This window comes from Pelobates fuscus, chromosome 1, assembly GCF_036172605.1.
Source record: "Pelobates fuscus isolate aPelFus1 chromosome 1, aPelFus1.pri, whole genome shotgun sequence".
In the NCBI taxonomy this organism is placed as follows: Eukaryota; Metazoa; Chordata; class Amphibia; order Anura; family Pelobatidae; genus Pelobates; species Pelobates fuscus.
The window spans coordinates 52,821,536-52,848,342 of NC_086317.1; the positions used below are offsets into that span (position 1 = coordinate 52,821,536).

At 37.4% G+C, this 26,807-nt stretch overlaps 1 protein-coding gene across 1 annotated transcript in view; it reads right to left on the reverse strand.

Moving 5' to 3' along the window:
- The window catches only part of ROBO1 (roundabout guidance receptor 1), a 903,637-nt gene that overhangs the window by 368,826 nt on the left and 508,004 nt on the right, over window positions 1-26,807 (reverse strand). Inside the window, exon 3 of the mRNA XM_063448635.1 lies at window positions 9,132-9,215. Within this exon, the coding sequence (XP_063304705.1) occupies window positions 9,132-9,215 (84 nt within the window). The remainder of the gene's footprint in view (window positions 1-9,131; window positions 9,216-26,807) is intronic.

Consider the following 26,807-nt stretch of genomic DNA (forward strand, 5'->3'; position numbering starts at 1 on the left):
TGCATAAAATTAGACATGATAACAATCTTTGTGAAGTTAACATGAAGACAAAAATAATACAAGATTATTCCTTACACATTGAAGTGCAGTGAACTGGAATTGCATTAACAGACTAAGATTTCTTGCAAATCTCTATCTTCCTGCACTCTTATGGTTAAAGGATGATTGCTGGTTGATGGCCTATCTCAGCCAGTCAATGGCAAATACTTTATTGATCACCAAAAGCATCACTTATGCATTTATTGACAAGAAACAATGTTTTAGCTCATTTACAACCAGACAGTCAAGTATTTGATAAAAAAAAAAAAAGTCCTTGTGTTTGCAGCGTGTGCTATCAATACTACCAGGGACATTTCAGAAAAGGTATAATTTTGACAACTGCAGTCATTGATTTTCATTATGGAAGAAACAGGGTTTACATAATGTTAATGCAAATATTTACAGCAACCAGACTGTATCACAATAAAAAGATAGCAAATCTATATACGATTCATTCCAATTTAAATATCTTAAGTAATGAATACAGATTGTATTATAAACATAAATAATATAGATAAACATTAAGATAAACAATATAGATAATACACATTAACCCCTATACAGTACACTGACACTATCATGCCATGTACAGGAGTGTAACACTAATATAACACCTACCCCTTGTCAACAGTTACATGCCACCTTTTCCTCCTCTGCATCAATGCCTTCTCTACTATTATAGAATTGTGCAACAAGCATTCACCAGAGGAATAATCACAGCGACTACAGTGCAGATAGCTAGAGTAATGTATATGTAACATGACAGGTGCATAGTCGCCATATGGGCAGGCGGAATCAGGTCAAAACCCCTCACATACCTATCCCAATAAAACACGGACACTAGAGTATATGGGTCAAAAATGTCCGCAGCTTTTATTAAATAGTAATAAATTAACAAAGAAAAAATAAGGTCATTGCCCCACACCCTGCCATCACATCCTTATCCTTCAGTAAGATATAAAAGGCAATGACCTATATATAAATAACATATAACAGTATCCCAACATGAACATAACTTAAAGTGCCAACATTTTAATTAACCATGGTAGGGGTATACCCGGATACCCCTACCCCACCAGGTTCTGAGCCACCGACAGGGTTCAAAACTGTCACGTTTACATAGATTAAGATGGAGCTCATCTGCAGATTTCTTAGGAATTAATTGATGATTTAGAATTATAGAATATAATATAGGAACTGGTAATTCAATGTAGGGAAACACTGGTACTGTATCTTTAATTGTTTGGTGGTAGGATAATACAGGTACTGTATCTTTAAATACTTCAATGTTGGTAAGCGGCTTCCTAATTGCAATCTAGTATATTTGCTGTTGCAAGAATTAAGTTAATGAAGGAAGCTATAATGAAGGTTAAAACAATAGTGATTTGTTTTAAGGTTAAAGTTAGCAGTATACGTTATCAGCTGGAGCCTGAATGTTTAACGAGCAGGCTGCAGCAGAGCTGTTTGGAAAACTTGAGAGCAGACCAAATAATGAATGCTCAGGAGTCCTTGAGAGGAAAGTTCGTGTAACAGATGAAACGATTAACTTAGCTTCCAGAGGGTGAAGTTCAGGTTCCAGAGTTCCCCTCCGGGGAGGTTCTTTAGGAGACAGGAAGAGAGAAGTCCAGATAATAGCCGTGGTCGAGGAGAGGAGAAGACGGGTAGATGAGTTCAAGTCCGGGTCGGTACACAGGTAAGTTGTAGAGAGCTTTTAGCCGGTTAGAGTTCGCGGTAACGCTGTTCATTAATCCAGTGTCTTGTATCTGGCGCGGTCGCATTATGTAGCGTGATGAGACCGCGTCAGAGAGGGGGTGTGGCTAAACTCCGTCAACCCGGAAGAGACAGGAATTACTGGTAACGGGCATGCCAAAAACCTACCAAACGTACCAAGAACCATATTCAACCATTCTAATGGGGATCCTATTTCTTATCCTTCAGCTCCCTATCCCTCCACTGTGACAGAACGGGACAACCCAACCTCAGCCAGATAGGCAAGTTAAAAGTTACTTTTCTAAGATGGCTGCCTATTTATATAGCCCAACCCCTAACCCTCAAACCACCAATCCCTACATGCTTCCTCCTATGCCCGCCTTCTAGCCCTGTCAAGGCCCCTTTCCACTAAGCTGTGCTTTTGCTACATGGGCCTACATGTTGTTTTTATATAATACAGCATTCCTGATCTCTTATCAGAAAGAAATAGTTGAATGCCACAGTTCTTTGTATCTGCCTCCTATCAATAAGTATTCTATCCTATATAAGTACAAGTTAACATAATACATGTCTTGCATTTTTTTTGCATCTAGTAGTCAGGGATGGTCTTGGTCAAAGAATAGGCCTGTGAATTTTAAAGAAAGCAGCCCACTTCGGAGGCTCGCCTATTTATGTTATAATTACTTTTATTTTCATACAAAAAAATGTCTGTTTAAAATGAGTTTCTGCCCTTTGAATTTGAATTTCTGAGAATTTGAAGATTTAACACTCTGAGTTCACTCTAAAACACTTGACATCTCTCTCTCTCTCTCTCAAGAATCTAGTTCTTCCCCATAAGATCCTACCTGTTCCCAGCCCCTTGAGAAAGCCTTTGCAAAGGAAACACATTGGGAAGGAAGATGCCTTGCAGACTTGTAATGATGTTTACAGACTTGTAATGATGTTTACAGTATGATTGCATTCTAATTGCACACAGCTTTACAGTACATGTACTTTTTTTTATTCCATATATAAATTGCATGGCACATTGAACTACATGCTGGTACCATCTGTCACTATATACCGTACATTTACATAGGAGATCACTATCAAGATTTTATATTGTAAGTTGTCTAACAGTTTGGGGTACAAGAATCATAATGAGGATGTTACGCTATCACATATTATAATTTTCCCTCATGTGCCTGTATTTGAACCCCAATTTTTAACCTGAATCTCAGAGAATGAACGTATTCAGCCTAAGAAGCAACTCACATTCCCCAAATATCTACCCATTCATTCTGTGAATCTGTGACTCAATCACCTTGACATTTCATTAACAAAACATATAGGCAGCTGAAATGTGCCTGTTCGTCATGCCTCTTTGTATAAAGTCTGTTAATTTAAGGAGTGGATTTTTAACCCAACTACTATGTAAAAGCTGCCCTTATTATAAACCCCATGATTCTTAAGGATGTTTTAAGCAATAGGAGGATGCTATAATTTTACAATCTTATAAAATAATTTGTTAATGAACAATCTGTAGTCCTATACTATTTTTATATTTCAGCTAGATTTAGTAGATTCTGGCTGAGGGTGCTGTGGCCTGCAGTTGAGCATGTGGTTGTAAACATGTATTTACCACAAACATCCACCACTATCACAGGTTATTTACAATACACTTTGCATCCCCAGTCCTCAATTTTATGTCTGGTGATGGCACTTTAATCAACTACATCATGCCCACCTTAAAGGGACACAATAGTCAACAAAACAACTTAAAGCGGCACTGTCATGCCGAATCCCGTTTTTTTTTTAACCCCCCTCCCGCCTCCACTACATCCAATTGACCCCCTAGTCACCCCCAAATGCCCCTAAGCCCCCCATATTACCTATTTTTATTCTTTATTTTATGCCCCAATCTTTATTCAGGGCGCCGCCATCTTTGTGTGGGTAGGTGAAGTCCCTGAGGGACACGTCATCTGCCCACACTACACAGACTGTGAGATTCCCGCACATGCCCAGTGAAACACCTGGACATGCGAACGGGAATTTCACCTATTCATTCATTCATCAGACAGACGAATGAATGAATAGAAAAATCAAACGAACAAACAAACACCGAATATCACTGTTCGTTGGTTTGTTCGGTTTATTACAAGGAGGGAGCTACCGGCATGCAGCTCCCTCCTTGTAATATGTAAAGACAGAAGTGGCAGGGAGCAGTGCTCCCAGCCACTTCGTAAGCCCACCATGTCACCCCCTCACTCTATGGGGGGTCAATATGACCCCCATGATAGCATAAGGGAGATTAAAATCTCCCCAATGCCCCTACTCGCTATACCGCGAGTAGGGGCATGTCCACTAAACAGTGAGCAGCCTGTGGCTGCTCACTGTAAAAAAAATGGTAATAGGGGGGACCTACTGTCCTCCCCCCTGGCCCCCACCCCTGGGCGGTGTGTGGGGGCCATAATGGTAATGAGGGGGGGACCTACTGTCCTCCCCCCCGGCCCCCACCCCTGGGCGGCGGGTGGGGGCCATAATGGTAATGAGGGGGGGGACCTACTGTCCTCCCCCCGGCCCCCACCCCTGGGCAGCGGGTGGGGCACTAAGTCAATTCCCTCCCCCGCCCCCCCATCAAGGTGACTAGGGGTCCCCAAGCCCCTAGTCACCCAACCCCCACCCAAATAAAAATGCCCCTACCTACCCCCCTCACCCTAAAAAATAGTGAGGGGGAAATAAAATTGCTAACCTGTAAAGTAAAATTAAACTTACCATTCAACGTCTTCTTTTTTCTAAAATCTTAATTTTTCAGCCCCAAAAAAGGGCAAACAAAAAAACATCATACCCGTCGAACTAAAAATAAAATAAAAAACACGAGCGCAAAAAAAAACCTGACGAAAAAGAAAAAACCCGAGCGCAAAAAAATAATCCATCTTCACCCATGGAGGGCTCCGCGCAGACTCGGGGGAAGGCTTATAAAGCCTTGCCCTGCCCTGCAATTAGGCTAAGAACACTCTGATTGGTGGGTTTAAGCCAATCAGAGTGCTCTTTGTCATTTTACACAGCGTGGGAAAATTCCAAAGAACTTTCCCACGCTGTGTAAAATGACACAGAGCACTGTGATTGGATGGATTTCAGTAAGATAGATAGCTAGAAGCAGGATGAGTGTATATTCATGCTGTTAGGAGAGTTGGGGAAAGTTCTAAGAGTAATTGTTGGGATTCTGAAAAGGGAGGATAATGTAAACTGTGAGTGAGGATTGGTTTTTAGGGTTTAGTGAGTTGACTCACAAGAATGCAAAGTTTGTCCATGGCTCCTTTAGCAATATAGAATGCACTAGTCCTAATGTCATTTACTAAGTATAGATCTCTTAAAAAAAAGAGATGCCGTACATACCTGATACAGATCAAGTCATCCTGCAGGCACATGTGTGTACAGAGATAGGGAATGAGAACACAAAATATATTTGCTAAAGAATAAATTCCAAGTCGGCCTAGATATACTTGGATAACCCGCTGGTGCAATCAAAGAGGAGAGAAATGTCAAAATATGCTCATTGCAACATGTGTGTCTGAAGATTGCTGGAAACACATTGTATCCAGAGCAGAGATAGAGCATCTTTAGCCCAGTATGCAGGAAATGCTTCATGGTAGCCTATGCCTGGTACAGCATCAATCCTTTCCTTTTTATCTAAAGTTCTGGAATGCAAACAAGCTATACAAAAATGCACATATTAGGACACTAACAATAATTGTTCTAGCTTCAAACATACCAAAATATCCCACAGTCAAATTGCTTTATTTTAGGAGCTAATTACTAATTTGTAAGTTTCTCTTTAAATGATAGATGAATTTTAGTGATAAGCATAAAGAAATGTTAAATAGAAATAAAAATAATTATTACATTTCTTAAACCTTGATTGATTGTTGTAAAGTTATTAAGAACAATTATACTTGTGGCCACTATATTAGGTACATTTTTGGTCCACACTACTGAAAATGTCACTGATTTTATCAGCAGTCTCTGTCATTTTTTTCACTTTCTATAATGAGGGGGTGCAGGGCCCATTGTACAGGAAGGCACCCCCTCAGAGCTCTTGTTCCATGTTCCTGCCATATTTGCATTAAGTTTGTTCGTTCCTTCACTGTAATGCATTAAATGCATCTTGAAAGTGGGTAACTGATGAGATGATGATTTAATAGTAATAATCTATAATCAAGCTATTAGCATCTCACAGCAAGTTGATCATATTCAAATTCCCTTTCTTTTATTTATATTCTAGAAAGATTAGGTGACGGATATTTAAAAAAAAGTATTTTACAAATTATAAACTGTGGTCAAATAATATATGCTGGCCATTAAAAATTAAATGCACTGACAAAGTTAACATAGCCACAAATTGAATATATTCTTAGATATATGAACCTAGCCCCGTGTCTAAATTACGTGTAGTACAGGGACCAGAAACCAGTAATTTAATTAAATTTGAATTGTTTGGTTAGAACTACAGTAGAAATATACTACACAATATATCACATGGACAGAATATCCTAACCCTCCAAATCTCTTGGGAGATCAGTATCACCTTGTAGAGGGTGGCTGCAACTACAGAAAATGGTCAAATTTGACCTCAACTACTCTGTTCTAATGATCAATGTAATCGATAAGAAACATAACTAAAATTGTTTACACGTGTCAAGATGCTTATGTAGCATGGTTCAGCATTGTAACACTTAATCTTTCTAATGAACTTTTTTGTTGCAATTCTCAAAGATGATAATGGTGGGATCTGCAGTTGGTCTATATGCACCAGAATTCTATGTCACTAAAAGGCATTGCAAGGACCTAGGCAACTATTGCTTAGGAGTCTGGGCAAAGATGTCCCAGGGATACAATCTGAGAGCTGGACTGGAAGGCCAGGAGTGCACCACTCAAAACCATTTTGACCTGTCAGAAGAGATAAGGGAACATATGCCCTGGTGCAATGTGTGTCTAAGAGATAGGAAAGTAATTGGTCAGGTGGCAGAATGATCTTAGTTTTTTATTTAAAATATTCAATAAATAAGGTAGTGTGTTAGAATTGTTAGTATTCCTTATCCTTGAAAATTTTTATCATTGAAAATATTGTAAACTGAAGGATTTGTTCACAAGAGAGAACCTCCATTCTACAAACAGATGCATTTGTTCTCATTGTACTCTTGTTTAATCATTGCAATATATGTCTGTGTATGTATTTTTTTTCTATGTAAGTTTTTATTATTTTTTATTTTATTCCATGTAAAGTATCTAAGAATTATTAGTCTGCGTATATATATATATATATACTGTCCATATTCAAAGTGCCATTATTATTATTAATAATAGCAGTAGATAGTATTATGCTTTTTTACTTTTTGCAGTTTTGCATGTTGTCCTTATCCTTCAATAGTAAATATTGCCATCTTAGCATTATCCATGAACCCATTGCAAACGTCCTACCAGTGAATGAGTTAAATGTTAATAACTACGTGATTTGGCAAACATCAAAAAGAACTAAGATCCCTTTTGTCAATGGGTAGCTAGAGTTGAATGGAAACAATCTAAATATTGTCAATCAAGCCTGATCTTTGTGACCCGCCTGTACAGCTAGCATTATAAATTGCAAAATAACAAAAGCTTTCTTCTAGGCGAGAACAGAGAAAGGAGGTCACTGTGCTATTATAACTGATGCGCTTCTGACATTAACAGACGTGTGTTGGAAGCAAAGCAATGATAAAAAAAAAGAAAGGAGAAAACAGCTCCACCTAGCAGAGTATAACCCCCTACTATTTTAAAGATAGAGACGCTGTTATGGAGGTAATAAACATATGCCATGCAGAGATACAGAGATATAGTTAAAGGGACGAACTACAAGAAAACGAACTCCTTCAAGGCTCTGCCACAATTTGTTACACAAACAAAATGACTATAACATAATAAGAGCTAAAACCAGGTAAGCATTAATCAGATTAGGTGTCTTTGTAATTAACTTAATGGTCAAGTGGTCGATAATAGCACACTGGCAGATTAACTTCCTTCTCAATAACAAGTTTACAGGCAGAACATCATTCACTTAGAATGTATGTCTACAATGCTTTAAACACAGTAAGTAAGCTCACACATTGACAAAACATGGTACAGTATTGTTAGAAATAATAAACACATAAAATTGTAAAATGAAAGGGCATACATAAGCCTATTCATGGATATACAAACATGCACACACTTTTTTTTTCCATGAGGAATTTGATTTTGTTGAATATCCCCTGTATGATTTAGAGTTTTGGGGGAGTAAACCGGAACCAGTCAATTCAACTTATTATCATTCAGTCAGCTAGCGACGCCTATGACCTTCCAGGCTAACTTTGGAAGAGAGAAATCAAGAGCTAAGTAATTGTGAAATAAGGCTTTTTAGGGCAACTCTTTTACTATCAATTCACATGAAGCAGTCGACAGGTACACACGATTCTGCATGCGACCCACATTGTGTATCTCACTCTCTCTTGATCACTCTACTAATCTCTATACAGAGGAAAGGTAATGGTAAAGCATGTTATTATGGGAAAATAATGCTATTGAGAGATTCCGAGACAGATGGATTATTTATGAATTATTCCAGAATCCCACCACCATGGTAATGTCCCCTGATACATTGTGCAGAATTTTGTATAATTTCATAACATCCTTTTTTTCCTCCATTAGTTTTTAGAATGAGGGTTATAATTATGGATAAGACTAAGATTAAAGTTAGGGCTTGGTTTATTTAATATTAAGCTAGAACTGGGACATGTCCTGTTCTCTACAAGTTTGGTGGAAATAACACTTCTGAAAAGCAGTCCCTCCCATTCATTCAAACTACTTTAGACAGTGATATACCAGCCGAGGAGCTAGGGAGACAGACATGCACTGTCTCTTTCTTCCCAGCCCTTCTCCAACTAATATTTTTAGGAGAGAGCTGAATTAAAAGTCTTCTAGTGTAAATCCCACTAATATCAAAAAGACTGAGACATGTCCTGAGAAGATGGAACATTGCAAAAAAAATAAAAAATAAAAAATAATACGGTATATATATATATATATATATATATATATATATATCAGTCTAAGATCTCATTTTCAAACATTCATATCTATTTATTCACATTTCTTTGTTCCACATAATATCTTAATAAAAATACACAAAGGCTAAATGTTGATTTTATGATGATGTGAGGCATTTTTTTTAAACATCAATAAATATATGCACACATATATAGGAAAAGTAATATAAAAGAAATATTAAAGACTTTGGAAGTAGAAACTGAGGCAACAGCCAACATGATTTAGTAAACAGAGTTAATTATACATAGAAAAAAGTCAAATGTTTTAAAGAGACACTGTACCTGTGTAGACGACTGAGTTGTCATCATGATCAGAAGGGGGTATCGGAGTCCCACTGTCATGTTCTCTCTCAGAGTCCTCTGAGTCTGTTGAAAACAACATTACAGCTGCAGATAGGTTCATAGTTGTCACAGAAGTTGACATTTTGTTCTTTACATTTCCAGACACAATTAAATCCACACATGGCACGTAGAGCATCAACAGAGGGGTAACAATCAAGTGACACAACATCTTATTCATCAAAACGCAGAGCAAATTTTCATGAATGCATCATGTTTTCCCAAATTTTTCTTTTAGCATTTGGTGTTGGCACTGTCTTAATTGTAACCTCTCCAGTGCACCTTTACTGCTGGCTCTCAACATGTAGTCTGCATGGAGTACATGCTGTGAGGCAATCAGTATAGTCTGTAATGAGCATATGGAGAGGGGAAGGCAGGATGGCTGAATGCTAGCATTGCTAATTTTCTACCTTATTGTTAATCAAAGCTATTGACTGTGATCACTGGCCATCGTCACTCCATCTCGTGACAATTGGAGTCTCTTGGGAATAACCCTTTGTTGGGACAACAGACTAAAAATAGGATCCCGAGACAAGGAGGAGCAGGAATAACAAAAAGTATCTTTATTATAAAATGCAAAAGAGAGTCAAAAAGGAGGGTGAGCAGTCAACAGGCCAAAAACATCTGTGGGGTTAAATGCTCTTTTTATGAAAACAGAACAGAAGATCCTCACATAATGTTTAGTATGCACAGAGAAAATGAAAAAAAAATAATAACAAATAATATACCGGTATATTTATTTATATATATATATATCTCATTGATTTAAGTGGTAGAAGTAAAAGAAATGAATGATTGTATTTAAGAAAATAAAATTGATGTATTTGTTATAAGTGTGCAGGAAAGAGTAGATTGCATTGACCTCTGACGTGATGATGATGACTGTGTTGCTGTTAGTTACTGGAAAATGCTTTGGTAAATGTCTTGCACAGCAACTCTTGGATAAATGAACTTTAAATAAATTTTATTGTCATTGCTACAATTCATAAAACAGCCTAATAGAATATACCAAACTATCCAAACATGAAGTTCAAGTTTACTTTTGTAGTTGCCTAGTTCTGGGTTAATATTACCAAAATTAATGGTACGCACGTCATTGATCATGGCAGAGTAAGTTCACCATATTGTGATTAGAATTTGTGACTAAAGCTTTAGGAGCGCTCGAAGCATCATAGGGCTCTATCCTCCTGTAAGGGGTCAAACCTTTTGCAACCTTTTGTACACTCTTTGAAACTAGCCTTAGTTCCCCAGGGCCTCCAAGTACCTTCTGGTCTCCTCCTTACAGTTAAAGCAGAAGTTCAATTCTGCTTTAGCCATGTCACTTTTGTGTTGATTTTCAAGTCATTTATCAGTGAGAGAGTCGGCTGTTGCACTCAGCCCATGAATGACCTAAAAACTTGCACACATTTAAAATAGCTAAAGCAGATTTCTTAACTTCTGCTGTAAGTGTATGGAGGAGTCCAAAAACAGATTCTGTGCCAGTAAGGTGAGTGTGTGGGGAGAAATTTAAGTGCCAAACCATTTGCAAGCATTTTTACTCCTAACCAGGCATAGCATCGTAGTCACCGTAGTGGGCTGAGATTTCTCTTAACTATCAAACCACTATCTTTGCAGTCAACAATTTGGGCATACAATTTGCTACACTCCTTTTACTATGTCTCATATTGCAATGGAAAAGACTGTGTTTTTTCTAGTTTCAGATGGCAATTATAGTGGTATTTTATTCGTGTTTCATTTTCAAATCACTTACAACATCCCCCTGTGGGTCATCATTAATTAATTGTTGCCTCAATTTCTAAAAAGAACCTGACATTAGCAAAGTAGGTTTGAATACATAAAATTATAAATCAAAAAAAGACAAACAATATGTATTCTTTCAGAAGCATGCTTAAATTAGCCGTAATACTAAAAGTAATTGTCATCTGTGTGGCCACGATGTTAAAAAAAAGAATTCAGACCGGCAACAAAAGATTTAAGATTATTGTTGTTTCCAAATGCTTGTACAAACACTCAAATGTATTTCACACACAAAAAACTTTATATAAAATGACTAAACTTGCTAGAGCTTCAAGGAACACATTTATCGCCTGTTTCCTGCTCAGAGGCGGCTCTCTAATTAGGCGATTTAGACGGCCGCCTAAAGCCTCGCGCAGTCAGGGGCCTCGCGGCCACCTAAATCGCCTGAGGGCAGACTGACATGTCGGGTTCTCGGTCAATGACCGAGGACCCGGCAAAGGAGGGGGCCCGGCGCCTTGCCCTTTGTGCCGCCGAGTGCGAGGCCCATCCTGTCAGTCCGCCCGGGGAGAGAGCCAGCCTCAGTCTGCAGCTCCGCCGGGTGTGAGCTGCAGACTGATGTCTCGCGATCTCCAGCCAATCAGAGCGTTGCCGCGGATTACCACAGCAACGCTCTGAATGGAGATCACGAGACATTCCCCATGTGGTCTGCAGCTCTGCATCCGGCGGAACTGCAGACCGGAAAGCCCACTGGACCACCAGGGAGCCATCCAGGACACTGGACCACCAGGGACAGATTGACCCTACCGGACCACCAGGGAAAAAGGTACATTTTGACCCCCCCTCACCCGGCCACCCCACCTGTCATCCCCCCTAACCCTGCCACCTCACCCTGCACCCCACATGTCACCCCCTGTCAACACCCTGTCACCCCCTCACCCTGTCACTCGACTCACCCTGCCACTTCACCCTGTCACCCCCTCCTCACCCTATCTCACCCTGCCATCCCACCTCACCCTGTCACCCCCCTCACCCTGCCACTTCACCCTGTCATCCCCTCCTCACCCTATCTCACCCTTTCACCCCACCTGTCACCCCCCTCACCCTGTCACCCCCCTCACCCTGTCACCCCCTCCTCACCCTATCTCACTCTGCCAGCCCACCTCACCCTGTCACCCCCTCACCCTGCCACTTCACCCTGTCACCCCCTCCTCACTCTATCTCACCCTGCCACCCCACCTGTCACCCCCTCACCCTGTCACCCCCCCTCACCCTGCCACTTCACCCTGTCACCCCCCCTCACCCTATCTCACCCTGCCACCCCATCTGTCATCCCCCCTCACCCTGCCACTTCACCCTGTCACCCTCTCTCACCCCACCGCTCACCCTGTCACCCCCTCTCACCCTGCCACCTCACCTGTCACCCCCTCACCCTGTCACCCCACCTCTTACTCTGTCACCCACCCTGTGACCCCCCACTTACTCTGTCACCTTACCCTGTCACTCCCCACACACCATCACCCCATCTCACACTGTCACCCCTAATACTGTCACCTCCTCTCACTCTGTCACCCCCTTCTCACCCTGTCACCCACCTCTCACCCTGTCACCCCCTAACACTATGTCACCCCCCTACACTATGTCACCCTCTCCCTCACACTAGGTCTCCCCCCCTCACACTAGGTCTCCCCCTCACACATTAGGTCTCCTCCCTCTTACCCTGTTGCCCCCTCTTACTCTGTCGCCCCCTCTTACTCTGTCATCCCCCCTCTCACTCTGTCACCCTCCCTCTCACACTTTCACCCTCCCTCTCACGCTGTCACCCCCTCTCACTCTGTCACCCCCCTCTCACTCTGTCACCCCCTCTGTCTCTTCCCTCTTACTCTGTCACACCCCTTACACGAATGTAACCCTCTCACACTAATGTCACCTCCTCACACTAATGTCACCCCCCTCTTACTCTGTCACCCCCCTCTTACTCTGTCACCCCTTCTTACTCTGTCAGCCCCTCGCACTATGCCACCCCCTCGCACTGTGCCACCTCCCTACACTATGTCACCCCCTCACACTATGTAATTTGCCCCACACTCTCTGTCACCTCTCTCCGCACACACTGTCACCCCCCTCCATACACACTGTCACCCCCTCCATACACACTATCTCTCCCTCTAAACACACGGGCACCACTCTCCGCACTCTGGCACTCTCCTGCTCTTTTACACTCACCCTGCCACAGTTATCCCTTTACTCACCCTGTCACCCCCTGAAGGCAATCATTCTACACACTGTCATAAAACATAGTTTCGCCATGAACTTAATGCCAAAGGCCACAGGCAGTACACAAACATACACATACTTAGAGAAACATACATACATTTACAAAGATACTCACTGCCAGACACACACTCTCAGGTACACACAGGTAGACAATGCAACGATGTATACAAAGACTAGCTCTCTATACCCAGTACTGCAAGCTCCCCCTTCAATATATCTACAGCTTCTTATACACACACAAGTCAACTGCTATTTGTTTCCAATAACAGGGTTAGCGGGGGCCTCATGTATGAGTTTCGCCTAAGGCCTCGCCAAGTCTAGAGCCGCCACTGCTCCTGCTTTTATTTGATGAGGTCTAACAGGCAGGTAGCCACTGATCCAAATTACATTGAAGATATTCATAGGTTCTATTCATGCTGTAAAACTGCTGTGTGGAATAACATTGCTCATTTTGAAAGCTTGGCCCATGTCATATCATTGAAACATTAAACTTCTGCTCTATTTTACCACATTTCAAAGGTATTTTACTTCAAAGGAAGTCATCTCATGTAATACTGTATTTCTAAGATCAATCGAGAAAAAAATGGCAAACCTTTAGTTTCAGAGCATTTAACGCTTTCCGAATAATGACTTGTTAAATGATTGCCCTTGAACTGTGACGAAAAGGTCTGGATCTTCAGACAATCAGCTGACAATATTTTAAAGGAATATATACATTACATTTGGTTTTGCCAACTGACTTAAAATATTAATTTGACATACATTCAAGCTTAAGTCAGCAATGTGTTAAGCAGTTGTCTAACAGTCACAACAATACAAATTACTTAATGGTCAAAACGTTGCTGACCCCCAATTTAGTTAACTTAAACTGCCTGACTTGAAGTGACTTTTAATTATACTATGTATTCTGATTGGATGTTAAATAGTGAAGATCCTTTAAGTAACTAACGTATTCAGGTGCTATCATATCACATCTGTTTTACCAAGCTATTTATTGTGAAGCTATTTGTATTATATGTGTTTCTAAAAAAAAAAAAAAAAAATTAATACAAATATATAAATAACATTAGCAACTGACCTGATAAAATCAAAGAGACATTCTGTTTCTATGCTAATATTTTAGATCTCATCTGAAATGTAATTTAAGAGATACCATAAAATTTTTAAATGCCTCCACCTTGTAAATGAGATAATTGAAATGAAATGTAAATGTAAATAAATGACAAAAAATACAATGTTGATTTAATTAATTTACATATATGAGCTAGCTTCTCAAAACAAGATTGGCTAATATTTTATTAAATGGAATGAACCTAGTAGGTAGTAAGGATTAAACAAGGTGAAAAGTGAACGTCAGTTTCAAAAGACAGATCTGCAACCACGTTGCGTCTGCAAATAGTGGGCATTATTGAAGCTGCTCAAATGTTAAAAGAAAACTATAAGAACATCTTCTTAAGTTTAAAGCAGCATTTATTGTAATACAAGAAAGAAAACTCTCACTAAGTTGGAGGCAACAACTCTTACAGAGGGAAAATCTCCAATCCCAGAGCCTAATCCTAAAATTGTATAATAAAGAAAAAGAGAGAGAGAGAGAGAGGGGGGTTCCCTTTAAAGAGTATTCAAGAGGAAATCCCTAAATAAAGGTGAATATGAACCTTTCATAAAATTGTTATAGATTTCTACTATAAATGTCTACTCTTTCTCACTTGTTTTCTTTATTGAGCATTTTTTGTAACCTTGACAATGCACAACTATTAAAGGGTTACTCCATGTAGCTTCTTCGCTCCATTTATTTTTTGAGACATTAGTCTTAGTCAACATATATCTTTAAATACCAAGCACCCGCTCCCCTTTTTTAAATTAACCCCATAAGGACCAAACTTCTGGGATAAAAGAGAATCATGACCGGTCACACATGTCATGTGTCCTTAAGGGGTTAAATAATCTCTCGAAATAGTATAAAACTATGGTATCCAGGCCGACCCGATCATTTCCGTTCTTCTTTTGCTTTGTGTTGCCATGCTACATCATCTTGCTCTGAATCTTGGTGAATTCAAATGCTTCTCATTTGATGTACCTGCTGTGCATGCATGGCTGGGGCTGCAAAAATGGCAATCAGCATCTTCACATAGAAAAGTATTGAACTGAGCGAGCGTGTGCTTGCTGAAGGGCGAACCAGGGGTTGGACAAGGGGAGAAAAGTAATTTGAAAGAATAATTTAAAATAGAATAGAGAGAGGAGAGTTACATTGAGTGCTGTCACTGGGATGGGTGGAGAGTTACATTAAGGCACATTAAGAGATTGTGTGCATGGCAGTAGAGTGCACACAGTCTAATTGGCTTCTACTCCCAGGTGCGCTCACAGCCCTGTTTGCAAGTGAATCTTATTTGTTCTCAGTGTTCTGACGACAGAAGTACTTTTTGCACAGAACGCTCATTAGGCTGTCTAGATCACAGTTCTGGGCTGTCTATGTCAGGTGTGCAACTAGACCCGGCACAAATGTGTATCTCTGTATAGGCAGTGTTTCAAGGAGAAACATTACACATACAGATTGCTTGCTCCATGACCAGTTCTACAAGCCGAAGTGGTCATTGCGACTGAAGTAACTTTTTAAGATCATATTTTATGCAAAAGTGGATAAAAGGAATTTCTGAACTATGAGACATTTGGGACATTTGGGTGAGGCATTTGGGTTCGAAACACCGACATTTTGTCCTGATGATGGTTTAGCTCAATGTTTAATGACTGAACCCTAGCCATTAAAGGACAACTCTAGGCACCCAGACCACTTCAGCTTAATGAAGTGGTTTGGGTGCCAGGTCCCTCTAGGATTAACCTTTTTTTTTATAAACATAGCAGTTTCAGAGAAACTGCTATGTTTATAAATGGGTTAATCCAGCCTCCAAATCCTCTAGTGGCTGTCTCACTGACTCACTGACTGACTGACAATCACAGTGAGAGCACGCAAGCGTCCATAGGAAAGCATTGTAAGTGCTTTCCTATGAGACCGGCTGAATGCGCGCGCAGCTCTTGCCGCGCATGCGCATTCAGCCGAAAGGGAGGATCGGAGGCGGAGAGGAGGAGCAGAGCTTCCCGCCCAGCGCTGGAATAAAGGTAAGTTTTAACCCTTTACTCTCCCCAGAGCCCGGCGGGATGGGTTCCCTGAGAGTGGGGACACCCTCAGGGCACTATAGTGCCAGGAAAACAAGTATGTTTTCCTGGCACTATAGTGGTCCTTTAATCATCTTTTAAGCCCATTTATCATTTTGTTTTTTGGATTTTTTTACTGCATATGTGTAAATGTGTGTACGTACATATTTCTGCTCTGCTTTTAATGTACTGTGTTTGAATCTGTGAGTATTGTGAGTGTATGCAGCTGTATAAATGCATACAGGGTTAAAGATAATGGTAGACGTGGTTAGAGTAATGGGGGTTTAAAGTTAACAAGGGGTTAATGTCAGAGTCATACAACATGGTGTGGTTGTGTTAAAATGATTAACATTTTGAAGCTGTGGTAAAGTGCTGTTCAGGAATATTGGATTAGGATTACTGAGTTTAAGACTAGAGCTGGGTTACATTTACATGAGGTGTTTAGTTTTATCCGGAGTAGGATTAAAGGAGCACTATAGTGTAAAACTGTGCTCCCAACACTATACTGTCCCTCTTTGTCCCCTCCCTCGCAGTCCCCATTGCAATGGGGGGTGCCATACCCCCCCACACCATTTTAATCCTGCAGCTGAAAGCATTGCCATTCTGAAGAACAGCAATGCTTTTATTACCTAGTTAAATGGCTCTAGTGACCATTACTCAGAGAGCCAATAGAGGTGCTTTCCATGGAATAGCAAAGTAGATCTCAGAGAGACCATCTTATTGGTGGACTGCATGTTTGCATGTGCACTAGCCCCCCAATGTTTTACTATGAGAAAGCCTTGGATTGATTGAAATCAACCATTCAAGATCATAAATATTGTAGGTGGCCAGGAACCTAAATGGCCAACAGGGCACTGTAGCACTAGGATTCCACAATTGTATGCCTAACGCTATGGTGTTCCTTTAAGGCCTATCTAGCAAAATCCTTTTTAGAATTTTACTAATTGCAACTAGAGAAAGGTTTAACACCGGAAAGAAAAATGTGTTACATATTCTTTTTTTTTTTTTAATTTTTTATCATCACATTTATGGTCTGCTCTCACAATTTATAAATCTCAAATAGTAGTAGGAATTTTCAATCACCGTGATTTAGAGTTTTGGTATTTTTAATGTCTTTTTTTTTTATATAAAGTAAACTTTTAGGACATTCTTGTAAAAGTAAGTAATTACACACATCCATCTGTAAAATATGATTTACAGAGATATTATACACGGTGAAAGCAGTAGAAAAAAAAATCAATTTAAAATTGCTAGGGAAGTTTTTGAAGCTGTAAATCTAGTGACTTGACATTTTAATTGAATTTCTTTTTTTTTTTAATTGCTGCAACATTGATCTCTTAGAGAAATCAATTATCAATGCCAGTTTGTCAGAATGACAGGGAGTGGTTAGGATAGAATAAATGTTAATAACTAAAGGGTTTAATAAGAATAGCTTAAAGGGAATCATAAACCGATGGAGACCACCCATACACTTTAATATGCTGAGGATATGATCTGGGATCAATCATTAGATATACAGCTAAACTGATTTGTGAATTCTACGCTATAATATATCTAGGTCTTCCATATTGTCTTCGGTGTGCAAATTCTACTAAGAGGATAGAAGAGCTTCATAAGAAGCAGCAACATTCTTAGGACTGGAGAGGACCATACCAAAACAATGAATATATCATAAAGTCCTAAGTTAATATAAGTAATTTTCTAGCTTTGACTAACCCTGGTGATTTTTGACAGCATTTGTGAAATGAACAAAAAGGTCAACTTGAAGAGTTATGATATACCATTGTTCTGCATTGGGTTCCTATACAGTTTAATCAAACATAACAGCGTAGTACTGTATGTTTAAACTAGACAAATAAGTCACCCACTCCTAAGCATCCAGGCCACTTCCTCTCACTTCTGCAGGAATGACGCCACTAGAAGCACTTCCTCAAAATAGTGTAGTAAAACTCAGTTATTACAACCGAATAGTCTCAAAGAGACCATCTGATTGGCACAGCACAGCCGCACATGCGCACTAGCCGCCGAATGTTATGGGAACGCATTGGATGGAATATCATCCTTCTTGATGGTCTCAGCAAAAGAGTCAGAGCTGCATACTGGAGACCAATACTACATAGGAGAAAAGGTAAGGAAAGTCATGTTTTTAACCCTGACAGCAGTGGGCCGGTAACCTAAACCTTGACTAGGGCAGTATAGCATTAGGGATACACATTTGTATTAATAAGGCCATAATGTGCCTTTAATCCAAGCTCTCAAGAGTTTCAGCATACATGCAAAAATAATAATGCCATAATGAGGCATTCTCTGACAGAGCAGCTACTTTTCTGGAGTTATTAATAATTAATTAATTTATATTTAATTCAACATATTGAACACATACATATTTATATGTACAATATTCTTTTAATTCCCTTTAAAACAAGATTTTTGAGGTGCATATTCTGAATGGTACTGTACTCTATAAAATAATATTGCAAAACAGAGAAAAGTCTAAAAAGTGCAGGGAATAACATTTCTAACTTTTGGGAATTCTCATTGAAATATTTGAGAATTCAAAGTGAGTCACTCTCAAATTCAAAGTGAAAATAGCCAACCTGGAAATGTTCTCTAAGCCACTTATGTTTCCAGTTCAACTACTTTTTCTTAAATTAGAAATTCACTTTGGCTTCACATTGCATTCTTATTTCAGAGAATTACCTTGTTAGCATTATATTATGAGGTCAACCATAATAATCCATCACTACTAAAAATCCATACTCCGCAGATCTCCTAGCTAAGTGTAGTCGCTTAGTTCTCAAGTGTCCTAGATGCCTGCCACACTGTCAAATACATCATACAATTATTTAACCTACTTCCAATTTAAAGGTATACTACAAACCCCAAATCTATTGACGGCACATTCTAATGGTTAAAGTTCTGGGAATCGATGGCCGCCAATGGATCACAGCAGGTCTCTTTGAATTACCATTTGCCAAACACGCATTTGGTGCTTCTGGATTGATGTAGGTTTCCTGTGTCAGTCTGATAGTACTGAAAAAGCCTGCTGTGATTAGGCACTAACAAATGACACTTTACCACATAACTCAGTTTTACGTGACTGACCCTCCTCCACTGGCTGAGATAATCAATACTAATCTGATTGGGATGCATTTGGAAGCTCATGAGTATGCATGACAATCACTGCACCAACTAGCATTACCTGCATTGACACTCCGAACGTCAGTCCTACAATCTTTACAGGACCACAAACAGGAAGACTCTGTAATGGCTGTCAAAGTGACAAGGTGAACATTGACTTTTCTCTGACAATCTCCAGAGTGCCCATATAATATCTCTTTCAGGCCTAATATATTAACTTCAGTGTTAATTTAAACTTTATTTACACATAGAAGCATGCCTCACAACCATCCCAATCCTGGTGGTACAGTTCTGATTTTCAGGTCCTGTCCTGCTGTCCCTCATTTGCACTTTGTTCTGGAAACTCTAACCCCCTCCCACCGGCGTCTCGATTTTGTTGAGACCGGTGTCGATATATAACAAAGTATATTACCACATAAATGTTCCAGTGAAATATTGTGATTATCACACTCAACTTCATAAGAGCTAAACATTTACTAGAGTTTTGTGACTGGCCTTTATTTCTTTTTATTAACTACACAAAAAACACAACAAAGTGTTCTCTTTCCTTCTCCTGTCTGTGTCCTCAATAATATTTTGTTTTAAAAACAATTCATATTGTCAAATTTGTGACCTGCCATTAGAAATTTTTTTGGTTTTCTATACTGGTAAAATCAACATATATTTCTTGCTAGAAAAAAGAAAAATGTGACTCCAAAAAACTACAACAGAAAACAACAGCTATGATATAGTCATTTTTTTTAAGAATTGGAAATGGATTTGCTAACTATTTCCAATATTTCTATTTCTTTAAATTAGTTTGTGTCATGCGTTATAGGCAAAACATGTAAGCAGTCACTTAAAAAGCACAGTAAGATGGATGGATAGCTATTGTAGTAGAAAGTAAGAGGACTGTGCTCAACTGCTCAGGTTAATAACACATTACTTGTCAACACAGCAAGATATCGTAAACCCTCCCAAGTTCAAACAAGAAAACAAATATGTCTCTCCAGGTTATGTTCTCCTTGCTTGAAGCATTGCAGACTGGCTATAGATCTTTAAATCCTTCATGCCCATGTGTAACCCTTTCAGTTTTGTTTATAGTTCCATTTAAAACGAAATATACTTTGTCTCAAGAACTGAAAACTGCTTGAGAAGTTAGAAAATAATCCTACAAACAGAATTCTTAACATATGAAGTAGTAATGCTAATACAAAAACCGCATCCGTAATAGAACCTTAATGATTTAATGAATGACGTGATTTGTTTTACTCTCTCATTTACACACATAAACTATATCAAAGAAATGCAAAACTGACATATAAAACATAATTGGTTACCGTGGGAGAAAAACATTATTACAGTTCTACAGAGAAGCTATATTGGGAAACCCTTAGGATATATAGTTTTCATATCTAATTACGGGTAAATTAAGACGTTCATCAAATTTAGGCAACCTGCAAAGGACATGTTTAAAGAAAGACCCTGGCATAATAATGTACTTTCCTTAAATATGGAAAATATACGCAAATGTCATATATCTTCACTCTCTGAAACACAGAGAGAGGTTAAGTGTTGCTGCAATAAAAATGGGGCAAAGTTCTAAAAGTATCATAGGTGCCATGGTAACCAATGGTGTCAGCAGAAACATTCCATTGGTTTCCATGGTAATTGCTCCACTTTTAGAACTTTGACACACTGCTGTTTACAACACCTTCTATTAATCTCCCTCGTGAAAAAAAAACCCAACAACAAATCTAAGCCTTTGCCTCCATCAACTCAAAAATATAGCATACTAGCATATAAAATAATATTTTATTGTGCCACCATGTCTTACATGTCTTATGATTAGAGAAGGATGCATACCACTTATTGTGGGCAAAGTTTTATCCTAAGTTTGTTTGAAAACCCATTTAACATCCTTCTTCCCAACAGCTTCTGATCTTAAAGGAACACTGTAGAACTTGCTGAAGTGCTTTATGTACATAGAGTGTATCTTTATCTCAATATAAATTAGCACTTTTATGAATTATTAGCCAGAGAGCCAGGGAAGCTTTATTCCACTTCCTTTAGCTCCACTGAACTAGGCTAGACTTGACACACTTGGCTAGAGACATGACTAGAGTATCCCTGCTAATATTTCTCAATGATTTGTACAGCAGCTCATTTAGAAGTGTGTGAATAAAGAGGGAAGTGCTTATGCCATTGTACAGAGCACTGGTGAGACCTCAAGAATTATTAGTGAAAAACCCAAATAGAGAATGGGAAATGGATGGATTGGGACTGATAAGACACTAAATTAAAAACAAAAGCAAGTGCAAAGTCAACCGTGTATAGAGACTAAAAGTCCAAGCATGACTTTTAGTCTCTATATACGGTTGATTTTGCACTTGCTTTTGCACTTGTTTTATGTTTTATTTTTAAGTAAATTTCCTTTTAAATTCTTACCGTTCTGAAGGACTCTTTATTATTGAGGAAGGATATTGATACTTTAGAGAGAGTTCAGAGAAGGGCTACTAAACTGGTTCATGGATTGGATATAGACAAAAAAAATGGGATACAGCTGAATAACTAGAAAAAAAAGAATATAAAACACATAGTGAAGTACATTAACAATAATTGGATTTAACCCACAAAGATTGCACTCACGAAATGGTGTAGGGTAATGCGCCTTTAAGCCCACTCTGGGCTAAAATGGTATTTGCCTTCCACGGATAGGTTGCTCTGTCTTTCACAGGAAATGGAAGAATGCCAGTTGAAGTATAAAAAGTATTTTTCTTTATTCAAAAGGCAATAAATAGCCTTGAAAGATTCAATCAGTAAAATTATTAAAAATAACTGCAATCTAACGCGTTTCGTCCAAACAACTTGGACTTCATCAGAGAAAATTCTGCAGTTTTAACAATCACATAAAATACAAAGCATGCATAATCCCACCCCCAACAGAGTCCCTTAAATACAACCAGTCCGTGTGTTGATTGGAGAATTCTCTCCTGGAACCACTTCTCCCATTAGGGTATATTGCCTCCAGATGGCTCTTGTTTTATAATTCCGCGGCAAAAAGGCATAGCCGTTTTTCATCTGTCTAGCTTATCAAGATTTGCGTTCCAAATGTCCGTTTCCGGTTGCGTTCCAAGCGCATACTTCCGGTTGCGGACGGCGACGTACGTCATGACGTCAGCGTTGCGTTCCAAATGCGGCATATGCGTTCCAAGCGTGGAACAGCCACTTGAACAGTTAAATAACTGAAAAAAATCTCAAAGTAATCGCAATCAGTGATCAGACTTTCAAATTCAAAATAAAAACTCATAAATAACAAAGAAATACATCATCATCCAATAGAGCTGTAGGACTTTCATCTTCTGCCAATTGCTATAGTATAAATATATACATAGACTCCAAAAATTATAATGAGAAAAATTATATATGTGATCAATAAAAAATATATAAATAAATATAAATGAACTAGAAATGAACCAAAAATAAATGAATAAAATTAAATAAAAATAAAATAAAAATAAAAATAAATAAACTGTTAAATAAAAATAAATATGAAAATAAATATAAATAAATATAAATATAAAAAAATAAAATAAAAAAATGAAAAAAATGAAAAAAATGAAAAAAATGAAAAAAATGAAAACAAAATAAAAATAATAAATAATCAATGATAAATAATGAAAAATAATAAATAATAAAAAAATGTAATAATAATAAAAAATAAATAATAAATAAAAAAATAAAAATTAAAAAATAAATAAAAATAAAAATAAAAATAAAAATAAAATAAAAATAAAAGTAAAAATAAAAATAAAAATAAAAAATAAAAAATAAAAATAAAAATAAAAATAAAAATAAAATTAAAATAAAAATAAAAATAAATATAAAAATAAAAATAAAAATAAAAATAAAAATAAAAATAAATATAAAAATAAAAATAAAATTAAAAATAAAAATAAAAATAAAAATAAAATTAAAATAAAAATAAAAAATAAAAAATAAAAAATAAAAATTAAAAATAAAAAATAAAAAATAAAAAATAAAAAATAAAAAATAAAAAATAAAAATAATAATAATGAAAAATAATAAAATATCAATCTAAAAAGAAAAAACTTTTTTATGTGGCAGAAGGTGGAAATCCCCCCTAAGTTCCAAGGACATCTTTAGAAAAAAATACCCTTATACCATGAAACTGGCCAAATCAACATCTATATTTAAACCTTTGGGTGATAAGGTATCCAATTGGTATATCCAATAGGTCTCCCGTTGTGCTAGTTTCAATTCCCTATTTCCTCCTCTCCAGTGGGCGGGCACATGTTCTATACCACAACCCCTAAAATCCCTCCAATTAAAGGCCTGGCATGTATTGCAGTGCACTGGCACTGAATGAGTTGTTATGCCTTTCCTTATATTATTAATATGTTCCATGAGGCGTATTTTAAGAGGTCTTTTTGTTTTTCCCACGTACTGTTTGCCACACGGACACTGCAATAAATAAATCACAAAATCCGTGTGGCATCCAATACTGGACTTCACTGGGAAAGAAATTCCAGAAATATGACTTGTAAATTGAAGAGTTAAGCCTAGGTTCATTCTTGAGCAAGCCCGACTTACATGCCAGGCCTTTAATTGGAGGGATTTTAGGGGTTGTGGTATAGAACATGTGCCCGCCCACTGGAGAGGAGGAAATAGGGAATTGAAACTAGCACAACGGGAGACCTATTGGATATACCAATTGGATACCTTATCACCCAAAGGTTTAAATATAGATGTTGATTTGGCCAGTTTCATGGTATAAGGGTATTTTTTTCTAAAGATGTCCTTGGAACTTAGGGGGGATTTCCACCTTCTGCCACATAAAAAGTTTTTTCTTTTTAGATTGATATTTTATTATTTTTCATTATTATTATTTTTATTTTTTATTTTTTATTTTTTATTTTTTATTTTTTATTTTTATTTTAATTTTATTTTTATTTTTATTTTTATTTTTAATTTTATTTTTATTTTTATATTTATTTTTATTTTTATTTTTATTTTTATTTTTATTTTTATTTTTATATTTATTTTTATTTTTATTTTAATTTTATTTTTATTTTTATTTTTATTTTTATTTTTATTTTTATTTTTATTTTTTATTTTTTATTTTTATTTTTACTTTTATTTTTATTTTTATTTTATTTTTATTTTTATTTTTATTTTTATTTTTATTTATTTTTTAATTTTTATTTTTTTATTTATTATTTATTTTTTATTATTATTACATTTTTTTATTATTTATTATTTTTCATTATTTATCATTGATTATTTATTATTTTTATTTTGTTTTCATTTTTTTCATTTTTTTCATTTTTTTCATTTTTTTCATTTTTTTATTTTATTTTTTTATATTTATATTTATTTATATTTATTTTCATATTTATTTTTATTTAACAGTTTATTTATTTTTATTTTTATTTTATTTTTATTTAATTTTATTCATTTATTTTTGGTTCATTTCTAGTTCATTTATATTTATTTATATATTTTTTATTGATCACATATATAATTTTTCTCATTATAATTTTTGGAGTCTATGTATATATTTATACTATAGCAATTGGCAGAAGATGAAAGTCCTACAGCTCTATTGGATGATGATGTATTTCTTTGTTATTTATGAGTTTTTATTTTGAATTTGAAAGTCTGATCACTGATTGCGATTACTTTGAGATTTTTTTCAGTTATTTAACTGTTCAAGTGGCTGTTCCACGCTTGGAACGCATATGCCGCATTTGGAACGCAACGCTGACGTCATGACGTACGTCGCCGTCCGCAACCGGAAGTATGCGCTTGGAACGCAACCGGAAACGGACATTTGGAACGCAAATCTTGATAAGCTAGACAGATGAAAAACGGCTATGCCTTTTTGCCGCGGAATTATAAAACAAGAGCCATCTGGAGGCAATATACCCTAATGGGAGAAGTGGTTCCAGGAGAGAATTCTCCAATCAACACACGGACTGGTTGTATTTAAGGGACTCTGTTGGGGGTGGGATTATGCATGCTTTGTATTTTATGTGATTGTTAAAACTGCAGAATTTTCTCTGATGAAGTCCAAGTTGTTTGGACGAAACGCGTTAGATTGCAGTTATTTTTAATAATTTTACTGATTGAATCTTTCAAGGCTATTTATTGCCTTTTGAATAAAGAAAAATACTTTTTATACTTCAACTGGCATTCTTCCATTTCCTGTGAAAGACAGAGCAACCTATCCGTGGAAGGCAAATACCATTTTAGCCCAGAGTGGGCTTAAAGGCGCATTACCCTACACCATTTCGTGAGTGCAATCTTTGTGGGTTAAATCCAATTATTGTTAATGTACTTCACTATGTGTTTTATATTCTTTTTTTTCTAGTTATTCAGCTGTATCCCATTTTTTTTGTCTATATCCATACTTATATTTGAGGTTCGTTTGGGGGAAACCTCTTGGGAAGCTGTATCCATCTTATACGCAGTTAAGTACCTCTGCATATTCCTACCATTAAGTTGGTTAGGTGTACTTGTGTATATATATTTTTTGTGTGCATATTTTTTTTTTTTTTCATACATATACTGGTTCATGGATTGCAGGATAAAACTTACCAGGAAAGGTTAAAGGATCTTAACATGTATAGCTTGGAGGAAAGACGAGACAGGGGGGATATGATAGAAACGTTTAAATACATAAAGGAAATCAACACAGTAAAGGAAAAGACTATATTTAAAAGAAGGAAACTACCACAACAAGAGGACAATAGTATTAAATTAGAGGGGCAAAGGTTTAAAAATAATACCATCATTTGGAAGAAGGTAAGAGCTTACAAAGACTGTAGACACTAGATCTGTAGCTATTGAAAGATCATTTTTTATATCCCCACAGAAAACATGCAAAAGGAAATGAATGCATGTTTTCTTTGGTTGTATATCTACTAAATGATTAAAGGGACATCTAGTTACCTGAACAACTACAGTTTATTGCATTTGTTCTGGTGTGTCTGTTAACACTGTCTTTTTATAGAAAATGCAGTGTTTACATTAGAGCCTAGTGATAACTCCACTGGCCACTCCTCGGATGGCTACTAGAGGTGCTTCCTGGGGCAGTGCTGCACAGTGAGCAGTACTGCCATTCAGTGTCTCCACCCTCTGCATGCAGACATTGAACTTTCCTCATAGAGATGCATTGATTCAATGCAGTTCTATGAGGAGTTGCTGATTGGCCAGGGCTGTGTTTGACTTATGCTGGCTCTGCATCTGATCTGCCTCCTTGACAGTCTCAGCCAATCCTATGGGGAAGCACTGTGATGGGCTCCACTTCTGATA